The sequence below is a fragment of the Sciurus vulgaris genome (genome assembly GCF_902686455.1).
Source record: "Sciurus vulgaris genome assembly, chromosome: 7".
Lineage (NCBI taxonomy): Eukaryota > Metazoa > Chordata > Mammalia > Rodentia > Sciuridae > Sciurus > Sciurus vulgaris.
Window position 1 is genome coordinate 64049864 of NC_136467.1, and position 22163 is coordinate 64072026.

Consider the following 22163-nt stretch of genomic DNA (forward strand, 5'->3'; position numbering starts at 1 on the left):
TGTTGGAATGAATACAAAAAATTTATTTTCAAACTCAACTACTCCCTCTTCACTTATCAGTTGGCACTCTTCTGTAAGGCAAATTCCTCTTTCTCCTCCTATTTATTACTATGAACTCCTGGATTCCTATATTTATTTATCAGATTAAAATTCATTCATTACTGTCCTTATTTACTGTTACTTAAGTTTTTCATGTTTGAACTGAGGGAATTCCTTCAAACTGGCTCCCCCCCCCTTTTTTTTTTGTGGAAAGTACTGGGAATTGAACTCAGGGGCTCTTGACCACTGAGCCACATCCCCAACTCTATTTTGCATTTTATTTAGAGACAGGATCTCACTGAGTTGCTTAGCACCTTGCTTTTGCTGAGGCTGGCTTTGAACACTTGATCTTCCTGCCTCAGCCTCCTTAACTGCTGGGATTACAGGCTTATGCCACTGAACCTGGCTCCCCTGTCTTTGACACATCCCCATCATTTCATTTTTTGGAGCACTTTCCTACTTTTTGGCCCCCAAAGATGTTGCATTGCAGGTTCACATTGTACTTTTCCTGCCCTTATCCTGGAATTAGCTATTTCTCCAAGGAATCTTGGTTCCTTTTAGTGGAGAATGGCATCTATAACCTGAGTCACATATTAATTATGCTTATACTATTGGCATGCCATTCTTCTAGGCCCTTTCAGCAGATAAGGATAAGAAATATATTTATATTTCCCACCTCTATCCTTTCAGTCTCTTTCTCCCCCTGTCTCCCTTAGGTAACCAATTTGCTTGTTATTTGGCTTGTCCTTCCTGTGGTTCTTTTGCAAAAGCTAGAAGATATGTGTATATTTTACTTCTCTTATTTTTTCTTATATGAAATGCAGCATATTTAATACACATACACACACTTAATTTTCTCTCATGTGTATGCTTTCCTATTTTAAAAAGTACAACTGCCTACTAACCTGTTTGTATGTATATTGTTACTAATTTTATTGAACTAATTTGAACATTTGAGTGATTTCTAATATTTTGCAATTACACATATATAATGAGTAATCTTATGTATAATTATTTTCTAATATTGGAGATGTATTTTTAGGATAACTTCTTAGAAGTGGGACACTTCTTGGCCAAATGGTAAAGGCTGCTTTTGTTAGGTATTGTCAAATTCCACTAATAACATATGGGAATACCAAATAATATATTGTTGAGCTTTTGAATTTTTACTAATCTGATGGATGAGAAATTGTATCTCAGTGTTGTTTTAATTCACATTTATCTTATTAGGAAATTAAATATCTTTTAATATGTTTTAAGGCTAATTTTATATTTCCTGTGAGTTTCTTTGAACATTTTTCACTGTTATTTCAAGTTTTTTGAGTTGAGAATTGAATTTACTTTTATTCTTTCAGTTTAATTGATTTAGATGTTTAAAACTATGTATGTCCTCAGTCTGAATACCATGTTTTCACTATCCTTTCTCCAGAAATTCTGTAATTTAATTTATATAATTTGTGTTTGTGTTCACCTCTTTTTCTTCCAGAATTACTTAGTAGTTACTTTTTAAATTTTCAGGTGGAAAGACTTTTAAAATTTTGCTTTTAATTTCAATTCTTAATTCATTGGAATCAGAGAGTGTTGCTTATGATATTTCTATTTCATGAAATTCACTAAGGTTTTCTTTGTGACCTAACATTTGGTCAGTTTTGATGTATATATGTCATTAAGTTTTCTTCTTTGTTATCAGTATGTAAAGTTTTACACAGAGCCATAAAATTTTACTAATCTTTTAAAAATCTTCTATAATTTCTTATAAACTTAAACTCATTTTATCTGGATTATACTGAGAGTGGTGTGTGAGTCTAATGTGATTGTCTCTCTCCGTTTTTCCTTCAATTTCCTATGGTTTCTGTTTTGTATAGATGGCATTGCTGTGTTATTTGATGCAGTGATAGTTACAACAGTCAAACTTTCTTAGTGAATTGTGGCTTTTAGCAATGTAAAAAAAAAAAAAACTTTGGTTTTGCTGCATTTAATGCTTTTTCAACTTGAATTTGACTTTGATTTTAGTATCCCGACTCCTGTTTTCTTATTGTTTATGTTTGCCTTATTTATATTTGCCTCTTCCATTACTTTTAGGCCTTTGAAACACTGTGTTAAGCATGTCCTCTTATCAAGATAAAGTTAGGTTTTTTCCTATGAGTCAGTTTGAAAATATTTGTTTAATTAGGGATTTCAGCCTATTGTCATTTACTGATGTGGTTGATAAAATTTGGCTTGACTCTGTCATACCATTTTATATCATACTTACTGTGTGTCTTATGCTACATCTAATGCATTTTTTAGATTTGTTATTTTCTATTTTTAATTGAACTTTTAATTTTTAAATAAATTAACACAATTGTGGCATGCAATTTGATAAAAGTTGCAAATTTACATACAATTTTAAGAGAGAAATTTGGTAGACTCTTTACCTGGTTTCCACCAATGAGAATATCTAGCAAAGCTTTATTATAATATCAAAACCATGACATTGCATTGTTACTGCCAAGGTACAAAACAATTTAATCACCAGAAGGATCTTGCATTTTTCCTGTGATGGTTTGAATCTAAAAATTTTCCCTAAGGAGCTCATGTGTTAGACAAGGTAGTAGTGTTTAAAGGTGAAGAAATTGGATTATGAGAGCTATGGCCTCATTGATGGATTTTTCCATATGCTGGATTAATAATTTGAATGGACTACTGGGTGGTAACTGTAGGTAGGTAGATGGGGTATGGCTGGAGGAAGTTGGTCACTGGGGGGTGTGCCTTGGACTATGTCTTGTCTCTGGCTACTTGCTCTCTTTCTGTTCCTTGGTTGCCATAAACTGAGCAACTTTCCTCTGCAATACCTTACACAGAATGTGTGTCTCACCTCAGACTCAAAGCAATGGAGTCAGCTGACCATGGGCTGAACCTCTATAACTGTGATCCCGAACTAAACTTCCTCCTCTAAGTTTTCTTGTCAGGTATTTTGGTCACATTGATGCAAAGCCAACTAACATTTCTACTTCTCTCTCATCCCTACCTTTATCCCTAACCTCTAGCAAGCACTTAATCTGTTCCTCATATCTTAAATTTATCATCAAAAAGTTATGTAAATGGAATCATACAATCTTTAGAGATTGGCCTTTTTTTTCACTCAGCAGAATTCATTCAGCTTGTTACATGAATCAGTACTTGATTCCTTTTTATTGTTCAGTAATGTTCCATGGTGTGGTTATAATGCATTCTGTTTAACCATTCACCTTTTGGAGGATATCTGGGTTATTTCTAGTTTTTGTCTATTAAAAATAAATCTGGGCTAGGGCTGTAGCGCAGTGGAGGAGCATTTGTTTAGTACCAACACCTTCAGGGGGGAAAAAGCTGATGTAACAATTCAATAACAAAAACCAGACAACCATGGAAATGGGCAAAGCACTTGAATAAACATTTCTTCGAATAAGATATACAAATGGCTAATAAATACATGAAAAGATGCTTAAGATCACTAATCATTATGAAAATTCAATTAAAAACCACAGTGAAATACCCACTATACCCATTAAGATGGCTACTATAAACACATATCACAGAAAATAATGTGTCAGTGAGTGTGCAGATTAAAAATAACCCCAAAAGGGTTGAAGCCAGGGTCTCAAGATATATTACAGCACATATGTTTATCAAGGCATCATAGCCAAAATGTTGAAACAACCCAAAAAACCATTAATAAATGAGTGGATAAACAAAATATAACATATGTAAATAATATTATCCAGCCTTAGAAATAAGTCAGTTACAAAAAGACAAGTAGTGTGTGTCTTCACCTACACGAGATACCTAGAATAGTCAAATTTACAGAAATAGGAAGTAGGATGTGCTTGACAGGGATTAGAGTGAGAGGGGAATTAGGAGTTATTGTTCAATGGGCATGGAGTTCAGTTTTGCAAAATGAGAGTTCTGGAGATGTTTGGTGGTAATGGTTGCACAGCATTGTGAATGTACTTAATGCCACTCAACTGTACACTAAAAAAATGGGTAAAATGGTAAAATAATTTAGAAATAATTAAGAAAAAAACAATTAAAGAAGACCTGTAAGTGACAGGGGTGGGGAGTTACTATAGGTATTCATATGAGACTTTGGTATGAATACAGTTTTCATTTCTTTGGGATAAATGCCCAGGGTTGCATATGGTAATTGCACATTTAGGTTATTAAGAGGGGTTGAACAACTATTTTCCAGAGTGGTCAAGCCATTTAAACATTCCTAACAGCATTGTATGAGTTATCTAGTTTCCCTGCATCTTTGCCAGCATGTGGTATTGTCACTACTTTATATTTTAGCTAGTCAAGTAGGTGTGTTTTGATATTTTATTGTGGTTTTAATTTGCATCTCCCTAGGCACTAAGGTTCTTGAACATCTTTTCATGTGATTATTTACCATCTGTATATCCTGTCTGGTAAATGCTGCTTCATATCTTTTACCTTTTTAAAAAATTTTGAGTTTGGGGAGTTCTTTATATATTCTAGATATTTAGTTCTTTGTTGAATATGTGATTTGTAAATGTTTTCTCCCTGTCTGTAGCTTACTTTTTCATCCTCTGAACAGGTATTTTGCAAAGCAAAAATTTTTAATTTCAATTGAGTTCAATTTGTCTATTTTTTCATATTATAGATTGTGCTTTTGTTGTCAAGTCTCACAACTATTTACATAGCCTTAGACCTTGAAGATTTCTTATGTTATTTTCTAAAAATGTTTATATTTTAGGTTTTACATTTAGGTCTGTGATCCTTTTGAGTTATTTAAAAATAACCTCTAATGGTGAAAAGTCTAACTTTTCTTCACTGAATTGTCAAAAGTCATTTGGGAATATTTGTGTGGGTCTCTATTCTGGCTTCTGTGTCCTGTTCTATTGAGCTGCCCATGTGTCTGTCCATGAATACCACATGGCCTTCATTATAGTAGCTACATAGTGAGTTTTGAAATTCAATGGACAGATTCTCTTACTTCATTCTTCTTTTATAAATAGTATTAACAATTCTAATTCCTTTGCCTTCTATATAAATGTTGTGCATAGATCAAACCTTCTTAAAATCTCCTCTTACCCACTTTCTCATCCCTTTAATTTTTATAATTTTTGTTCCCTTAAATATTTTCCAGTCTCCTTCAAATTTCTTGATTAAACTTTCATTTAAATCTGTTCTCTTTTTCAAGACTTGCAATTTTCTCTTTACTTATTTTCTTTCTTTGAGTTTGGTCAGTTTTCTTTGCACTTTTTTCTTATTTTGTGGTGGTAGGGTTTTGTATTTTTTTGCAGTGTGAAGAATCAAACCAGGGCAAGTGCTCTACCACTGAGATGCACCCCCAGCCCTGCGGTGATTTTTTGGGGGTTCACGGCCTAGTTTTAAAATTTCTGATTCCATATTCCAGCCGTGCGAATCCATGTATGTATGTATGAGTTTATGTGCCCATGTGTATCTTCAAATGCTTGTCAAGGGCACTTAATTCAGTGTCAAGTGTTGTCTTACAGTTTTCCTTTTCACAGTTAGCTATTTTATGAGAACTTTTATTAGCTGAAGTGTTTGTATTTCCATTTCCTTCTACAGGGGTTTTATTTTTTACCTTTTTATTTTAGTTTTCTGTATTTTTAATATTTAGTTTAAAAAGTTTTTTATTTGTTCTTTTTAGAAATACATGACAGTAGAGTGTTATTTTCACATATCATACATACATGGAGGATAACTTCCCATTCTTGTGTGTACATGGTGTGGATTTAACACTGTTCATATACTCATATATGAACATAGAAAAGTTATGTCTGATTAATTCTACTGTCTCCCACAGGGGTTTTATATGAAGTTTAATGTTTCCCCTACTCCTTAGCATTTCATGGACTGTGATACTATTTCAAGAACACCCTTTCCTGTCAGTTTGTGAAATATGATTTTTTTGACTGGATAAAGTGTGGTGGGATGGGGAACATGAGAGGATAGGTTTAGCCTGTCCTGTGCTTTATTTTTTTTTTTCATGTCTACTAAATTCTCGCCTCTCCCCCTTCCTTCTTTCCTTTCACTGCTGTCTCTGAGGAGCAAAACCCATTCTCAATTTATAGTCTCATATGGAGATGACATTTTTTAATGACTGCCACTTTGAATTTTTCACACTTTTGAGACCCTTCCCTGTGACCAGTGCTGTGAACACCAAATACTGACATATTCATATTCTGGCATTTGATATCATACTTTTTCTTTCTGAGAGTGATTTGTCTAACTTTGTCTATGTCCTAAGCTCTTTTTTTTTTTTAATTGAGTCTCTTAAGCCTCCCTTTATCTACATCCAAAGGTTCATAGTAATTAATTTTGAACTTTTAATTTTTATTTGTTAGAAATTTGAAGTTAGTTTTATTTTTTGACTCCTAGTCATGCTAATGGTTTGGGTCATGTGTGGCTTTATCTGTGCTTCCTAAAGATCTTGAAAGGATGCCAGCATGGTGGTGCATACCTGTACTACCACATGCTCAGGAGGCTGAGGCAGGAGGACGGCAAATTCAAAGCCAGCCTCAGCAACTCAGTGAGACCTCGTCTCAAGGTAAAAAATAAAAAGGACTGGTAGCATGGCTTACTGGTTAAGCATCCCTGGGTTCAATTGCCAGTACCCCCCCAAAAAAAAAAATCTTGAAAGGAGTATGTATGAACAAATTCAGATTCAAGTGGCTTTTATCATCCTTTATACTCAGAACTACAAAGTGTCCTTCATACTCTTGAAAATAATCCTTTATTGACCAAAGGCATCATGTAATTCCTAATAAATTGTGTCATAATGGGATACTTGGGGGTAAATTGGCAATATAATAAAATTTTCACTTACATCATAGCTTTCTTACAACCATGACTATAAAAATTCTCTGCCTTAAGTTATAGTTCTCAACAATGATCTCTTAAATAAGTGAAATAAAGGGACAGACATAGAAATCATGATTCAACACTGGAAAGGCTATAAAATAATTGCTGAATCATATAAAACATTAGAGCTAAAAGAAAAGTTAGAGAATGTCTAATCTAACCTAATATATCATTTTACAAATAAGGTTAAGAAGGATGAAGTAATTTTCCCAAGGCCACTCTGGAAGTTATGCTAGGGGCAAACCTGAAACAAATTCTCATGGCTACCTGTCCCTAACACCTCTTCCATTACATGACCCTAATTCTGATTCAGTCCTTTGTGGGTTAGTATCATCACAATCTTTTTTCTGGTAAAGGAACTAAATCACTTGCCTACAAGCTTGAATGTAGTAAATGGCATGAGTAGACCTAAGGCAGACTGGGAGCCTTTCTATGCAGCATTCATTCTTTACTCTGTACTCACTGTATACATTAGCTATCTTCCTCTCTTTTCTCCAACATTTAATGAACACCTGAAATATTTCAGACCAAATAATGGGGTTAAAGAGTTCTCAACAAATTTACACCTAGTGCAGTTCATTTTAAAGGAATAAACGTGGATCGGAATTTTGATGGTGTGTGCTGGTACAAGTCCACAATTTTCCTTAAAAAAAAAAAAAAGAAAGAAAGAAAGAATTGACTGCTAGTCTTTTCCTCTGTAACTCCAAAGCAGTGTGAGGTCTTGGTCTAACTGAACCACCCAACTTCTGCCTGCTTGACAGTCTCAGGGCAGTGTATTTCCTGTAGTTACTGGGTTATTGACAAGAGACTTATCCTTCAAATTCTCCTCTGGGTACTCTTGAAATGTGTACCTCATGTATGCCAAGGTTACCTTGTGTTGAATTTTCTTTGTGAGTGAAGGACAGAATGTTCTTCTCTGCTGCGCCAATAGCACTTTCCCATATACACTCAGGGAAAGCTCTTTCCCCTCTCAAAAGGGCTCAAAAGTCTTGACTAGAGTGCTTCAGAAATAGGCCTGGTTTATACTTTTATAAAAACAAGCAGAGTCTGGACAACTCCTAGCTTGGAATAGCTCTGATGGTTTGAGTTTCTCTGAATTTCTCTAAGCAGATGAGTGGAGTTACCAAAGGATGTATGTATAGCACTTGGATCTGCACTCAGTGAGACCAGAGGTGCCATCTCTTGCTTCTGTGAAAGTGAAGGTGGCATCTTGTCGAAAGAGTGTTCAATGGGAGAAAAACTGGTAGCTTGTGGAAGGTGTGATACAGGGAACCAAATCTCAAGAAGCTTCGATGTTTTCCATTTTACCCTCCTGCAGGAGAAAAGTTGGATTTCCTATTTATTTTCTTAATGGAATATACTGATAGTTCATGTATTCATTTAGGAATTAATTAAGATAACAGTTAAAAATGGTAGTGAGGAAATAACGAACCTGGAATTTGTATAGCAGTCTATCCTGAGCATGCTATATTTATTAGTATGCTTTGGAGTATTCTAAGAAGAACTGGTGTATCTCAGCTGAGTTGCCTGTTTGCATTGTGGTGGGAAGAGTCAGGGTTCTTTTTCTTGCTCAGAATGGGCCTAGTAGGAAGTGAAGAGTTTGCCTTGTCCTGTGAAGGCCTCAGCATAGTGAAACTTACTCAACTAGCATGTAATGAGGACAGAATGGTGCAGCTTAGGGCTTTTCCCTCTCCCTGAGCAACACCACATACCTCTTTCTTATGGGTTAAGAAAGAAAATATACAGTGGTCTTATATTTTGGTTCCAGGGACTATAAAGCTTCCTGCCCCATAACTGTGTGTCTCTTTAATACTGGATCCTGTTTTCCTCTCCTCCCTTTCTACAACAACAGTGCTTTATCTCGAGTGTAAAATTGCAGTTTGGAGTACAGGCTTTGAGACCAGCTAGACAGGGGGTGGCTGTGGCATCTTATTAAAACTCTCAGCAATGTGGTTTCCTCATCTACTAAATAGAGCTAATTAATAGCTCTATTAGAGTGGTTATGAGGATTAAATGGTGTGATGCATATTTGATTAGCATATTAACAGGCACACAGTAAGCTCTCAATAAATGGCATCTATTACTGTCACAGCTGGAGAGCTCTAAGTAGTGCCTAGAATCGTGTTTGGCATTAGGAAACCAAACATTGGGAGAAATTATTATATTACCAATTTTAGTGGCTCATGAAGGTCTTCAAACTGAGCATACTTCCTAGGGAGATCCGGAGAGCATTTTACCTTTTCTTTAAACACCTCTAGATAATTTAGTAGTAGGTAAGCCACGTATTTTCAACCAGGACAATAGGACCTGTGGCTTGTTTTCTTATTCTGATGATCCTTAGGTACTGAAATTCCACTTGAGAAAGAAACATACCCTAGTGAATAAACCCAGCTTATATGGGACAAGACTTTTCAAAAGTTATATTGCAACTGAATTAGGTAAGCATTAACTATTCTACCATGTACCCAGCAAAGTATTCAGTTAACAGTCTAGTATGAAGACTAAGATTCAAAGCACATTGGTGCCTTGAACTTTAGTTTTTGTTTTCTTTTCCTAATTAAGAAGAAATGTAGGAAAGTGAAGAGTAACAAAATATATAGAGGTTTCTTGGCATTTTTTTTCCTTTTTTCTTTTTGGTGGCAGTTCCATTTGGATAGTGATGAAGAACTTGGGTTTGAATTTTGATTCCGTTACCTGCTAACCTGGTGGCTTCAGGCAAATCGTCTTCCCGCTTTGAGTCTTAGCTCCTCTATCCACACAGTGGGGTGCTAATATCACCATTAAAGTGTTACCAGACTACCTGAGATTATTCACACGAAGCACCTGGTGCGGTGCCTAGGACTTCAGTGTTTGTTGTCCTTTCATCAGCCAAAAGGATTTTCTATGGAGGCATTATTTAACTAATCAAGCGATTCCAAATTAGTGGTGCCCAGCAGCGGTGCTAGTGAGTCTTCTGAGGCTGACTCACGCCAATAAGACCTTAGGGGTGCTTGCAGAAATAATGGCTTCTTTTTTTTTTTTTTTTTGGTTTGTTTAAACGACTTTATTTTTGAAATGACTCTTCTCCCCTCCTTGGTTTCAGTATTCGGGATTTCACACGGAAAGATCGGAATCCGACCACGACAGCCAGTGGGGCGGCAGTCCCCTGACCGACACGGCCTCCCCGCAGCTCCTGGACCCCGACAGGCCGGGCTCGCAGCACGACGCGTCCTGCGCCTACCGGCAGTTCTCAGATCGCAGCGCTCTCTGCTATGGCTTCTCTCTCGACCACTCCAGGCTGGTGGAGGAGAGGCATTTCCACACCCAGGCCTGCGAGGGAGGCCGGTGTGAGGCAGGCAGGTACTTCCTGGGAACGCCGCAGGCCGGGAGGGAGCCCTGGTGGGGCTCTCGCGCAGCCCTGCCCCTGACCAAGGCCTCCCCCGAGAGCAGAGAAGCCTATGAGAACAGCATGCCGCACATCGCTTCCATCCACAGGATCCACGGTAAGAGCAATGGGAAGGACTTCCCAGCCCTGCCTGAGGCTGCAGGGCAGGTTTATAGATGCTAGGTGTGACACTGGAGTCACCGACCCCCATGTTTTCTCTTGTGATTTACAAGTCAGAAACTTACATCAGTGAGGTTTAAACCCAAGCCCACTCAGTTAAGTGAATTGATTTTGGTAACGTTCGAAGAATATATTTATGACAGGTGGGAAAAAATGATCTCCATTTTTTAAAATCATAAAGTATAGAGATCAAGTTTAAGGGAGTTATTAAGCATATTGAATTTATTGTATGTATACAGTTAAATTTCTCAAGTATTGTTTTCTTCTATATTCCCATGTTTCAAAGGTGGACTTCAAGAGTCTGTAGGCTCATTCAGTTGAGCAGTGTTTCTCAATGAGGGCACTATTGATATGCTGGAGAGGCCAATTTTTGTTTTATGAACTATCATTCACCTCATAGCTATTCCGCCTCTTTGGACATTAAGAACCAGGAACAGCCCAACCTTCCTCCATCACTATGACAACCACAATGCCCCTTTTGACTAAGGATGGAGAACTAGATAGAAACCACTGAGATTTTCACCTTTGGATTATTACATAACTTCGTGAACACATAGAAATGGGAAATGGGCATTTCAGTTAAAGCTTTGATTGTTGGTAATGCTTTTCTTTTTTTTTTTTTCCTTTTTTTTATTGTAAACAAATGGAATACATGTTGTTTCTCTGTTTGTACATGGCGTAAAGGCATACCATTTGTGTAATCATAAATTTGGTAATGCTTTTCTGTGTTACTTTCAAAGTAAAGCAGAGCTCACTCTATCCATTCCAAGGTTGGATCCAGGAAGCTCTTTGAAACCCTCAGTATTTCATTAATTTGGACAGGAACAGTGGAATATACCTGTAATCCCAGATGCTCAGGAGGCTGACACAAGAGAATCACAAGTTTGAGGCCAGCCTCATCAACTTAGTGAGACCCTAAACAACTTAGGGAAACCCTGTCTCAAAATAAAAAATGAAAAGTTTGTGGCTTAGGTGGCTCAGTGGTAAAGTGCCCCTGGGTTCAATCCCCAGTACAAACAAAGCAAAACACACCCGAAAAACCCCTATTTAATTAAGTCAGTGATATTAGGATTGATCTGAAGGCTCTGATATGACTCTTCCTGTCTGTAGGATGAGAAATGTGCTAGACAATGTTGTCTCCATCCATAAAGTCTATCAGATACTACGAAGGCACTGATGGCCTTCAGAGTTATTTTAATTTGTTTCCATTCTTATTTATTTTTTTTTATTTTTCTGCTTTTACTTTGAGTAAACAACTTGTACTGAAGTAAGGAACATTTTGGCAGTCTAGTAATGGAAACCCAGGGCAAAAAGCAATTGCTTGCTAAAGAAAGCAGTGAAATGAAAATCCTGGCTTAACCTACATGGTCTGGAAGGAAATATTAGAAATAAAATAAGGAGAAAAGAGGGAAGGAAAGCAGTGAATAGTGTAATCCAGGGCTTTTCTGCTGTGTTTAACAGTTTATAGCTCTCAGACATTCCTACCTGATTTTCTTCTTGCTTTTTTATATTGTCTTCATAAAGTTTTGAGAATAATTTTGTTAATGGCATTTATTTTGGAAGCACTATTCCTCCATCTTAGATCTCTGTCCTGGGTTCAAAATAGGCTTTTATTAAAATTGCTACATTTTAACCTTTGATTGTCTAACCTCTAACATTAGATCTTTATTGTAACCCTATTGCAGATACATTAAGCAATATTAATTTTAATTTATTAATTAAATTAATTAAATATTATTATTTTCAGTGATTAGTTTAGAATAGAGAATAGTTCAGATTATGTTACTCTCCTCCTCAAACTCAGTTCAGCATCAATATAACATAACATTGCTCTACAAATCAGCATAAACCAAATTTTATGTTCTTTCTTTTTATTATTTGCAATTGAGAAGTTTCAATAACGTGTAAATGAATGTAAAAACACCTTACTATTTCACTAATAGACCTTCACAACCCATGAACAAGGTTTGCCTTTTAAGAAATTTGTTATAAGCTTCACCTGAACTTAAAATTTTCTGATTTTATATGAATCCATATACATATGAATTCTAGTACAGTAAGTGACACTTTGGCATATAGACCTGTGTCTGTTTCAAATATTGTTACATATATTAAAAATAAATGATACAAGGTTATTTTTAAGAGGAAAAAAAATACACTTAATTTAAAACAAAATTGTGAAGTTTGAGACTACTTACTGTTTTACTTTTCTTGATTTTTAGGGCGAGGTCATTGGGATGAAGAGAGTGTGGTCAGCTCTCCAGACCCTGGGTCAGCCAGTGAATCAGGTGATCGATATCGCACTGAGCAGTATCAAAGCAGCCCCCATGAACCTAGCAAAATTGAAACTCTGATAAGAGCCACCCAGCAAATGATTAAAGAAGAAGAGAACAGATTGCAGCTACGGAAAGCACCCCCTGACCAATTGGCTTCCATTAACGGAGCTGGGAAAAAACACTCCCTCTGTTTTGCGAACTACCAACAGCCTCCACCGACAGGTGAAGTCTGCCATGGCTCTGCTCTTTCCAACACTTCGCCATGTGACCACCTCCAACAGAGAGAAGGAAAGATGCTGAGCCCCCATGAAAATGACTATGACAACAGTCCCACTGCACTGTCTCGGATAAGTAGCCCCAATTCTGATCGCATTTCAAAATCCAGTTTGATCCTAGCTAAAGACTATCTACATTCAGATATGTCTCCTCATCAGACAGCGGGGGACCATCCTGCTGTCTCTCCAAACTGCTTTGGCTCTCACCGGCAGTATTTTGATAAGCATGCTTACACATTAACTGGATATGCCCTGGAGCACTTATATGACAGTGAAACCATTAGAAACTATTCCTTGGGCTGTAATGGCTCACACTTTGATGTAACTTCCCATCTAAGGATGCAGCCCGACCCAGCACAAGGACACAAGGGAACATCTGTTATAATAACCAATGGAAGCTGATGTTTTTCTAAAATATTTTTTTCTTCAAGGGTCTCTGAAACATATTTATAGTTTAATGCCCCATTACCAGCATTTACTATGCCACAGATTGTTAGAGGATAATTTAAGTTACTGGGTATTTGACATGTGTTTCTGCAAAATCGAAGAAAACATAACATTAGCATTCAGGATTATACATGGATAATGGAGCTGAAGTCAATATAAAAATTGCCCCTCTAATTATATGGGAACCAGAATATATACATTTTTGAATTGAAAAATATGCATGTAAATCAAGTAGTACAGACCACATCAAAGGGCTGATGAATTGACAACACTCTATTGTGATGATCCAGTGAAACTCATAGCCACAGACCATCCTTTACAAACTGCTGTGTCTACTTTACATGTAGAAATGGAGAATATACCCCATAAATATACCAAAATGGGTACATTTCCTTAACTCTACCACATCAAGCTTCTGAAAGAAATTTCCAGTCCCAAAATAACTAGAAAGAAAGAGCTACATCTTGTAAACTGATTTCTTTGTGGTTTCAAACCAGTCAGCTCATTTGGTTCAGGCATAAATTAGAGAAATGGTTCTGGCTGTGGTGCAGGAACGAGTGTTCACCTAGTATCCATCAGAAGCGATCAGGAAGTGGTGATTTTCCACCTTGCTTTTGAGTTAGACAAGGACCAGAAGTGTACTGACATAGCAGTGCAGGTTTTTCTAAGTAATGGCATTGAGATGTTGGGAGGCACATCAAAAATGTGGTGTGCTCAATAGGAAGTAGTTTAGAGATGGAAAGGCCAGAGGCAGAGCAGAATGAAATTATATCTCAAAAAAAAAAAAAAATTAAGGCTCAGAATAGTAAAACCACATATTTGGGGCTTCCTTATAAAACCAACCAAATAAAAAATTCAAACCAATTCACCAAGAAAAAAGGCTGATAAGTGCAAAAATAACTGAGGAAAACCAGTGAAGTGCTACATGACAGCAGTCTAAGTGTTTGAAAGCATTTCAAAGCACAGATGTGCCAATGTGTCAGCATATGGAAAGCCTCAGGAGAGAATCTAAGATAAAAGCTTAGGCAGATAGACAAGTGGTTAACAGGGCCAGAGGAGTACTCCGTCTGAAGGAATAGACACAAGTACTCGTTTTCCTTATTATTTGTAAACAACAAAAACAATAAACTTGCCCTCACCTCTGTGTGGTCTAGTAGAAAGACCAATGGACTAGATGCAGAGATCTGGCTTTGGGTTCTGACCCTGCCTGTAACTTAATTTTGTGACTATAAATGCATTCCTCACCATGCCTGAGCCCCCGTTTCCTGGTCTGTAAGGCAACTTCAATGTTCCATGATTCTGTGGTTCATTGAGACAGCAGAACAGAACTTCTGAAGTAGTTAACTCTCTGTTGTGAGTTGTCAGGACTGATCATTTTGGTTTTTCTGCACATGTGCAGAGGCCTAAAAGCTCTGTGACTTAAGCAGGTATATGGGGTCTCTGGGGCAGGTAGTTACAGTCAACTTTTTTTTTTTTTTAGATTCAGCCAAAATGTAGATGGTAGAAATTTATGAGGGGGAAGAAATATAGCAAGATTTTTAAAAAATGCACTGTTCTTTAGTATTCAAAGCAAAGTGACAGAAGTGATTAGAGAAGTTTCATAGGTAATATTTCATAGAAGTCTCATGTGTTTAACTCCTGCCAAATCCGAGGAGGGGAATGTACTGAAGGAACTTATAAGTTTGAAAACAGAACATGGCATTGGACGCTCAGGGATTAAAACTATATTTTCATCATTTAATAGTTTTTTGGCAGTCCATTGGTTGGTGACAATCTGAATGATAATTTGAGAGACAAATACTGAGTTGTTTGTACATGAGAGAAGAGGCTACATGAAGTAACTATTTCTTGGATATGACAGCGACATCGGCCAATGTAAATGAAAAAAAAAAAGGTGTAAGTAAGTGAGAAAAGTGGTGTTTATCATATACACTTTAAAAATGTTCAAAGTACAATAAAAGTTAAATTTAAAACTATATAAGAAAAAGCATTCAGTAATTCTGAGAAAGTTATTTTCGAGAAGCCCCTGGAATATTTAAAATGGATTAGGATCAATTTGTATGTGAAAAAAGGATTTAGGAATGCTAAAGGTTTTGCAGAATTCTGTAGGATATATGTTTCAAAGAAACAAATATTGGGAAAATGTGGCAGATTTTGGAAAGGAAATCTATACAGATGGGTTCTACTGATGGATATATATTCTTCCAAATGAGTCAAGGACAGATATTGTCAGAGAAATGGCTACTTAAGAACCAAGGAAAACGAACTGAGATACTAATGCAAAGACTGTCATTATAGGGATTTCAGTGGAATTTTTATATGGAGGATAATTGATTAGTGGAAGGAATAAATTATGAACTGAGAAGATGGGGGGTAATCATGAGAAATCATGCTCCTTAAAATGATATGACCAATATTTTAAAAGGAAGCAAAATTAACTAAATTACATTTTGGTTAAAATTTTGGGTAGATTGGCCCAGATTTAAATACATAACCATCTATTTAATTTCCTAAAGGAAAATTTTATAGTAGCAATTGTTTTACATTACATATAACAACTTACAGGCTCATAGTATTACATGACTTTCTTCTGTTGCAATATGGTATGATAGTATAAAATGACCCAAAGTAAGTTGACATTTTATGACAAGGCAACTTTTTACTATTCATATGCATATGTAAAAATGTATTTATCTACATTATAAATGTGTGCAGGAACATATTTCCATATAAGGAAGATATCATCTGCATCTTTTAAAAACATAGGATGTAAAATAAATGTTTCCAATAACTTAATCAGTTCAAATTGAAATTAAATTGGCTTTAATTTTAATCCTTGATTTCTATAACTTTGCTACAATGCTGAAAACCATGAAATTTGATTGAAATATATAGAGAAGGATGCTTTTTAACATCATTTTGGGGAAATTCATAAACATGTACTATAATACTGCTACAGTATGTAATAATTCATTAGATGATGCAAAGCTCATGCTTTATAGTGACAGCAAGAATACCTTTACTGCCCAATTTACCTGTTTTTGAGCAATTAAAAAATCTGGGTAACCAAAGAGATAAATAATTATTTCCCCAATATTTCTTGGGGGAATTCTGTTAAAATTATTGTTGAGAATATATGATGTGTTATTTTGGGATGCATAAGATTAAGGTCACAGACACTACAGGTCAGACATTAGGTGTGCTTCAGCTCCACAAGTTTTTTTTTTTTTTTTTTTTTTTTTGATATAATGTGTTGAATCTAATGTGCTAGCTTTTCTAATTGCCTGATACAAGATGATGTAATAGTGCTGATGTGATATTCAAAATGAGACAGGATGCAATAAATGATTTGCCTTCAGCATTTATACAGAAAAACCACTTACTATTTCCTGATTGTATTTCACAGAGCTAAAATATTTCCACTGGGTACTGTTCTTAATTCTCTCTACACCCTGCTGCCACATGCTGCCTTTGGGCAGAGAATCCCACTTAAAATAAGTTTTAATGGGATCTTGTAGAAAAGGATGACATACTCCATTTTTCTTTCTTTCTTTCTTTTTTTTTTAATGGAAGGTGAGGATTGATTCTAATGCAAGATTATTGGAAAATATGCATAGATATTTTAAAATACAATGAAAGACTTCTGCTCCCAAGATCTAGACCAATAAGTTTGCTAGAAGATGGTACAGCTAAATAGAGACACTCTGAATACAGATTTGATATTTGAAGGCTCTCTCCTCTCTTTCGCTTTGAAGAACATGACATTACTAAGATATTCAGTGCAATGTATTAGCACTAGTAGTAATGGGAAGTGACAGAGTGAATGCCGATATTTGGAAAACTGAGTATCTGACCATTTTGGGATCACTAACCTTGTCTAGGGAAATAACTTACACTTTAATACAGTCCTTCTGATTTAAAAAGTTCAAATACCCAGATTTGGCTCCCTAGTTCACTCAAACCATAGATGTAGACATACATTTAATTTTACTTAATAAAGAATGTAAATCCTGCAGTTCTCCAAATAAGTGGATTCAACTTTTATGTAAATGTCAAGGTTTTGTGAATAGGGGTTTAAGTTTAAGCAAAATCTATTGGGTAGTTCTTACTGTGAAACATATTATGGATAAAACATCATTCCAAATTTTAAATGAGGATAGAACAGCGATGGACACAGGCAAAAGGTATCGTACATAGAAAATATTTGGGGGAAAAGTTTTGTGTGGTGCTCAGTTTTTGTGCACAAAGGTTGTACGGGTAGTGCTTAATCTCAAAAGGTGCGATTGTTCTCATTTCCAAATACGTGTTTGTTCAGAGTTCTATCTCTAAGACTTCACGCAGAAAGCACACACACACACACACACACACACACACACAACACAACACAGAGTTCTATTGCTTAAGACTATATGCAGAAATGATACATACCACAGAGAGAAAAGTACGATTTTTTATCACCTTCGGTATTAAAAAATGTGCCATATCCAATCATGTGTGTGTATGTGTGTGTGTATATATATGTATGTATACATACATATATATGATGGATCACACAAGAAATCCTGATTGATAATTTTAAACCAAACTTTTGTAGTTTTATTTATTGCTATTTTGATTTTGCTGCATGAGAGACTTGGCTTTCATAAACCTAGATGGGAGGAGTTTATCCCAATTTGCTGATTTGGGACATGTTTAATCACAGTTAAATTTATACCCATTAATCCTGATGTGTTTACATTTTGAAAAAAATGAAATTGGCATGGAAAAAAATTTAGAAGTACTGTAACTTTTTTGTTATTTTTCCCAAAGGGAAATGTTTCAAAAAATGAAACCTATGAGTAGGCACTTCAAAAAAGATTAAATATTTTGTTTGTTTTTTGACTGACATGCTACAGAAAGGATTATATTTGTGAGAAGATGCTAACTGCCACTATTCCAAATACCATCTTGCAATGTATAGTTTTTAGTGATATTGTAGTATAAAGCTGTAATTTGAACTTTTACTTTGGAATGTAAAGTAGAAAATATTAGCTATGTCAATGATATCTTGCAAAGTGTTCCCATTTATAATTATTTATATTGTAAATAGCTTTCTGAAGTAAATTTGAAGTTAATTGTGCATAAAATGTATTTATTATGTGAGGAATTTTTTGTTTTAAAATATAGTTACCAATATACAATTTGAGTCTGAATTATTCATTGAAAGAAAAATCTCTATGAGTGTCATTTGTAAACAAGAAGACTGTAAAGAAACAAGGACAACTTCAGCTCTAGATTCTGTTGGAATGGGTACTCTACCCTCATAAATACACACATGTACACATTGTGCACACATGAAGAACTGAAGAATAGAAGCTCATGCATGTTTCCACTAACTATTAAGTAATAGATCTGATTCTTATTAGATACTGGAGGATGGTTTTTCAATGTTTCATCAGGACATTTTCAGCAGGTGTTCTTTCTCCACTTTGCTAAATAAAGTAAAAAGTTTGAAGGTACATGTTATATTTTTAATGCCTATGGGAAAAGAAAACCTATAGTATTGAGATGATTTAGTTTGCTTTCATTCAAAAGCATATTAAAAATATTTCCAGAATAATTTTTGATCTGAAGTTAAAAGTATGTTTAAAATTCAAAATTAGGAATTAAAGTCAAACAAAAATATATTTCTAAGAAGTTCTCTTCCAAGCATTTTCATAAGTACCCCTTAGGTATTTCATTTATTTGTTCCAGGAATTTGTGATTTACCTTGAAGTGTCCTAGATATTTCCATTGACTGATTGAACACACTTATAAATATCTCTTTAATTCAATATAAATGTTATTTATATTTCATAAAGCTTTTTACAAATCTGAACAAAATATCAGAAACACTGTCATTACTATTACAGCATTTATCAGATGTTTTGCAATATATTTCTTTAAAATACTTGTTTGCTTTTGTTTCTGAAAATATAATTGTTTTCATCTATTTTATTTTTGAAAATAACTGCACTTCCAATTTAATCCACAACATTTATTGAATATTGTGTTAGAATTTTTAAATATTTTTTGTATTTTTATTATTTTTTTACATGACAGTGCAGTATACTTTGAAATATTATACATACATAGAATAAGTATAACTTGTTTAAATTGGGATCCATTATTGTGTTTGTACATGATGTGGATTACATTGGTCATGTGTTTATATATGAGAATAGGAAAAATATGTCCGATTCATTTTACCATCTTTCCTGTTACCATCCTCCCTCCCTTCCCTTCATTCCCCTTTCACTAGTCCAATGAACTTGGAATCTTCCCCTCCTTTGTTTTGGGTTAGCATCCACATATCAGAGAGAACATTCTGCCTTTGGTTTTTGGGGATTGGCTTATTTCACTTAGCATGATATTCTCCATTCCATCCATTTATGAGCAAATGCCTTAATTTCATTCTTCCTTATGACTGGGTAGTATTCCATTGTGTATATATACCACATTTTCTCTATTCATTCATCTGTTGTAGGGCACCTAGGTTGGTTTCATAGCTTGGCTATTGTGAATTGAGCTGCTATGAACATTGATGCAGCTGTGTCACTGTGGTATGCTGATTTTAAATCCTTAGGGTATAAACTGACGAGTGGGATGACTGGGTCAAATGGTGGTTTCATTCCATGTTTTCTGAGAAATCTTCATACTGTTTTCCTGGGGGGTTGTACCAATTTGCAGTCCCCAGCAATGTATGAGTGAACTCTTTCCCTACATCGTCACCAATATTTATTGTTGCTTGTATACTTGATAATTGCCATTCTGACTGGGATGAGATGGAATCTCAGTGTAGTTTTGATTTCATTTCTCTAATTGCTAAAGATGCTGAACATTTTTTCATATATTTTTTGACCATTTGTATTTCTTCTGTGAAGAGCCTGTTCAGTTCCATAGCCCATTTATTGATTGGGTTATTTGTTTTTGGGGAGTGTTATTTATTTTTTTAGTTCTTTGTATATTGTGGAGATTAATGCTCTGTCTGAGGTGCTGCTGGTAAAGATTTTCTCCCATTCTGTAGTAGGCTCTCTATTTACATTCTTGATTGTTTTTTTTTTCTGTGATGAAGCTTTTTAGTTTGATACCATCTCATTCACTGATTCTTGATTTTATTTCTTGTGCTTTAGGAGTCTTATTGAGAAAGTCAGTTCCTAAGCTGACATGGTGGAGAGTTGGGCCTACTTTTTCTTCTAGTAGGAATAGGGTCTTTGGTCTAATACCTAGGTTCTTGATCCACTTTGAGCTGAGTTTTGTGCAGGGCAAGAGATAGAGGTTCAATTTCATTTTACTACATATGGATTTCTAGTTTTCTCGTTACCATTTGTTGAAGAGGCTATCTTTTCTCCAATGTATGTTTTTGGTTCCTTTGTCTCGTATGAGATAACTGTGTTTATGTAGGTTTGACTTTGTCTTCTAATCTGTTCCATTGGTCTTCATGTCTGTTTTTGTGTCACTACTGTCCTGTTTTTGTTACTATAGCTGTGTATTATAATTTTAGGTCTTGTATTGTGATGCTTCCTGCATAACTTTTCTTGCTAAGTATTGCTTTGACTATTCTGGGTATTTTAGTTTTTTCAAATGAATTTCAGTACTGCCTTTTCTATTTCTATGAAGAAAGTCATTGGAATTTCAGTAGAAATCACATTAAGTCTGTATAGCATGCTTGGTAGTATGGTCATTTTGACAGTATTAATTCTGCCTGTCCAAGAACATGGGAGGTATTTCCATCTTCTAAGGTCTTCTTCAATTTCTTTATTTAGTGTTTTGTAGTTTTCATTGTAGAGCTGTTTCACCTCTTTTGTTAGATTGGATCCCAAGTATTTTTTTTTTTTTTTTTTGAGGCTATTGTGAATGAGATAGTTTTCCTGATTTTCCTTTCAGCTGCTTCATGATTGGTGTATAGGAACACAACTGATTTATGGGTGTTAATTTTATCTCCTGCTACTTTGCTGAATTCATTTATGAGTTCTGGGAGCTTTATTAGTCAGTCTTCATCACTATAAAATATACCCAAGATATTCAACTTACAAAGAGAAAAAGTTTATATTGACTCCATTTTGCAGGTTTTAGTCCATGATTGGTTTGTCCCATTGCTTTGGGCTTGTGGTGAGGCAGTGCATCATGATGAGGAGTGTAAAGTGGAGCAAAGCTGCTCACCTCATGACCAGGAAGTGAAAAAGAGAAGTGGAAGGGGATAGAATTCCACTATTCCTTTCACGGCATCCCTCCAATGACTGGAAGACTTCCCATGAGGCCCCATCTCTTAAAGATTCTGCTGCTTGCCGATAGCATTGAGCTGGGGGTTAAGCTTTAAGACATGGGTCTTTAGGGAACATTCAAGATCCAAACCATAGCAAATATTTATTATATGTCCAAATAGGATAAGAACCCACAATTTTTCTTATTGCAGGATATTATAAAAATGCACACGTAGTAGACCTTTGATTTTTCTTATGTGCTTTGAAAATGTAAATTCCTTAGATAATTATAAAAATGATAAGTATTTATTGAACCCTCATGGATCAAGCACTGAACCAATATCATCATAGAAGTCCCAGTAGGGAAACACCTTCCCCCAAAGAGGGAGATTCCAATATTTCCATCTTATTACTGAAGAAACTGAGGATCAGAGTGGTTAAGTAACTTAGTTACAGACCTGATAAGTGGTAGAAGTGAAATTTGAACTCAGAC

General features: G+C 35.5%; 1 protein-coding gene across 9 annotated transcripts in view; it reads left to right on the forward strand.

Annotated features, from left to right (window-relative positions):
* Positions 1–18628, forward strand: part of SIM1 (SIM bHLH transcription factor 1) — a 74655-nt gene extending 56027 nt beyond the window's left edge. For all 9 annotated transcript variants that reach the window (XM_079148648.1, XM_079148647.1, XM_079148645.1 and 6 more), the window contains 2 exons: positions 9989–10388; positions 12673–18628. In XM_079148648.1, the coding sequence (XP_079004774.1) occupies positions 9989–10388; positions 12673–13403 (1131 nt within the window). In that variant the 3' untranslated portion in view covers positions 13404–18628. The remainder of the gene's footprint in view (positions 1–9988; positions 10389–12672) is intronic.
* The last annotated feature ends 3535 nt before the right edge of the window (positions 18629–22163 follow it).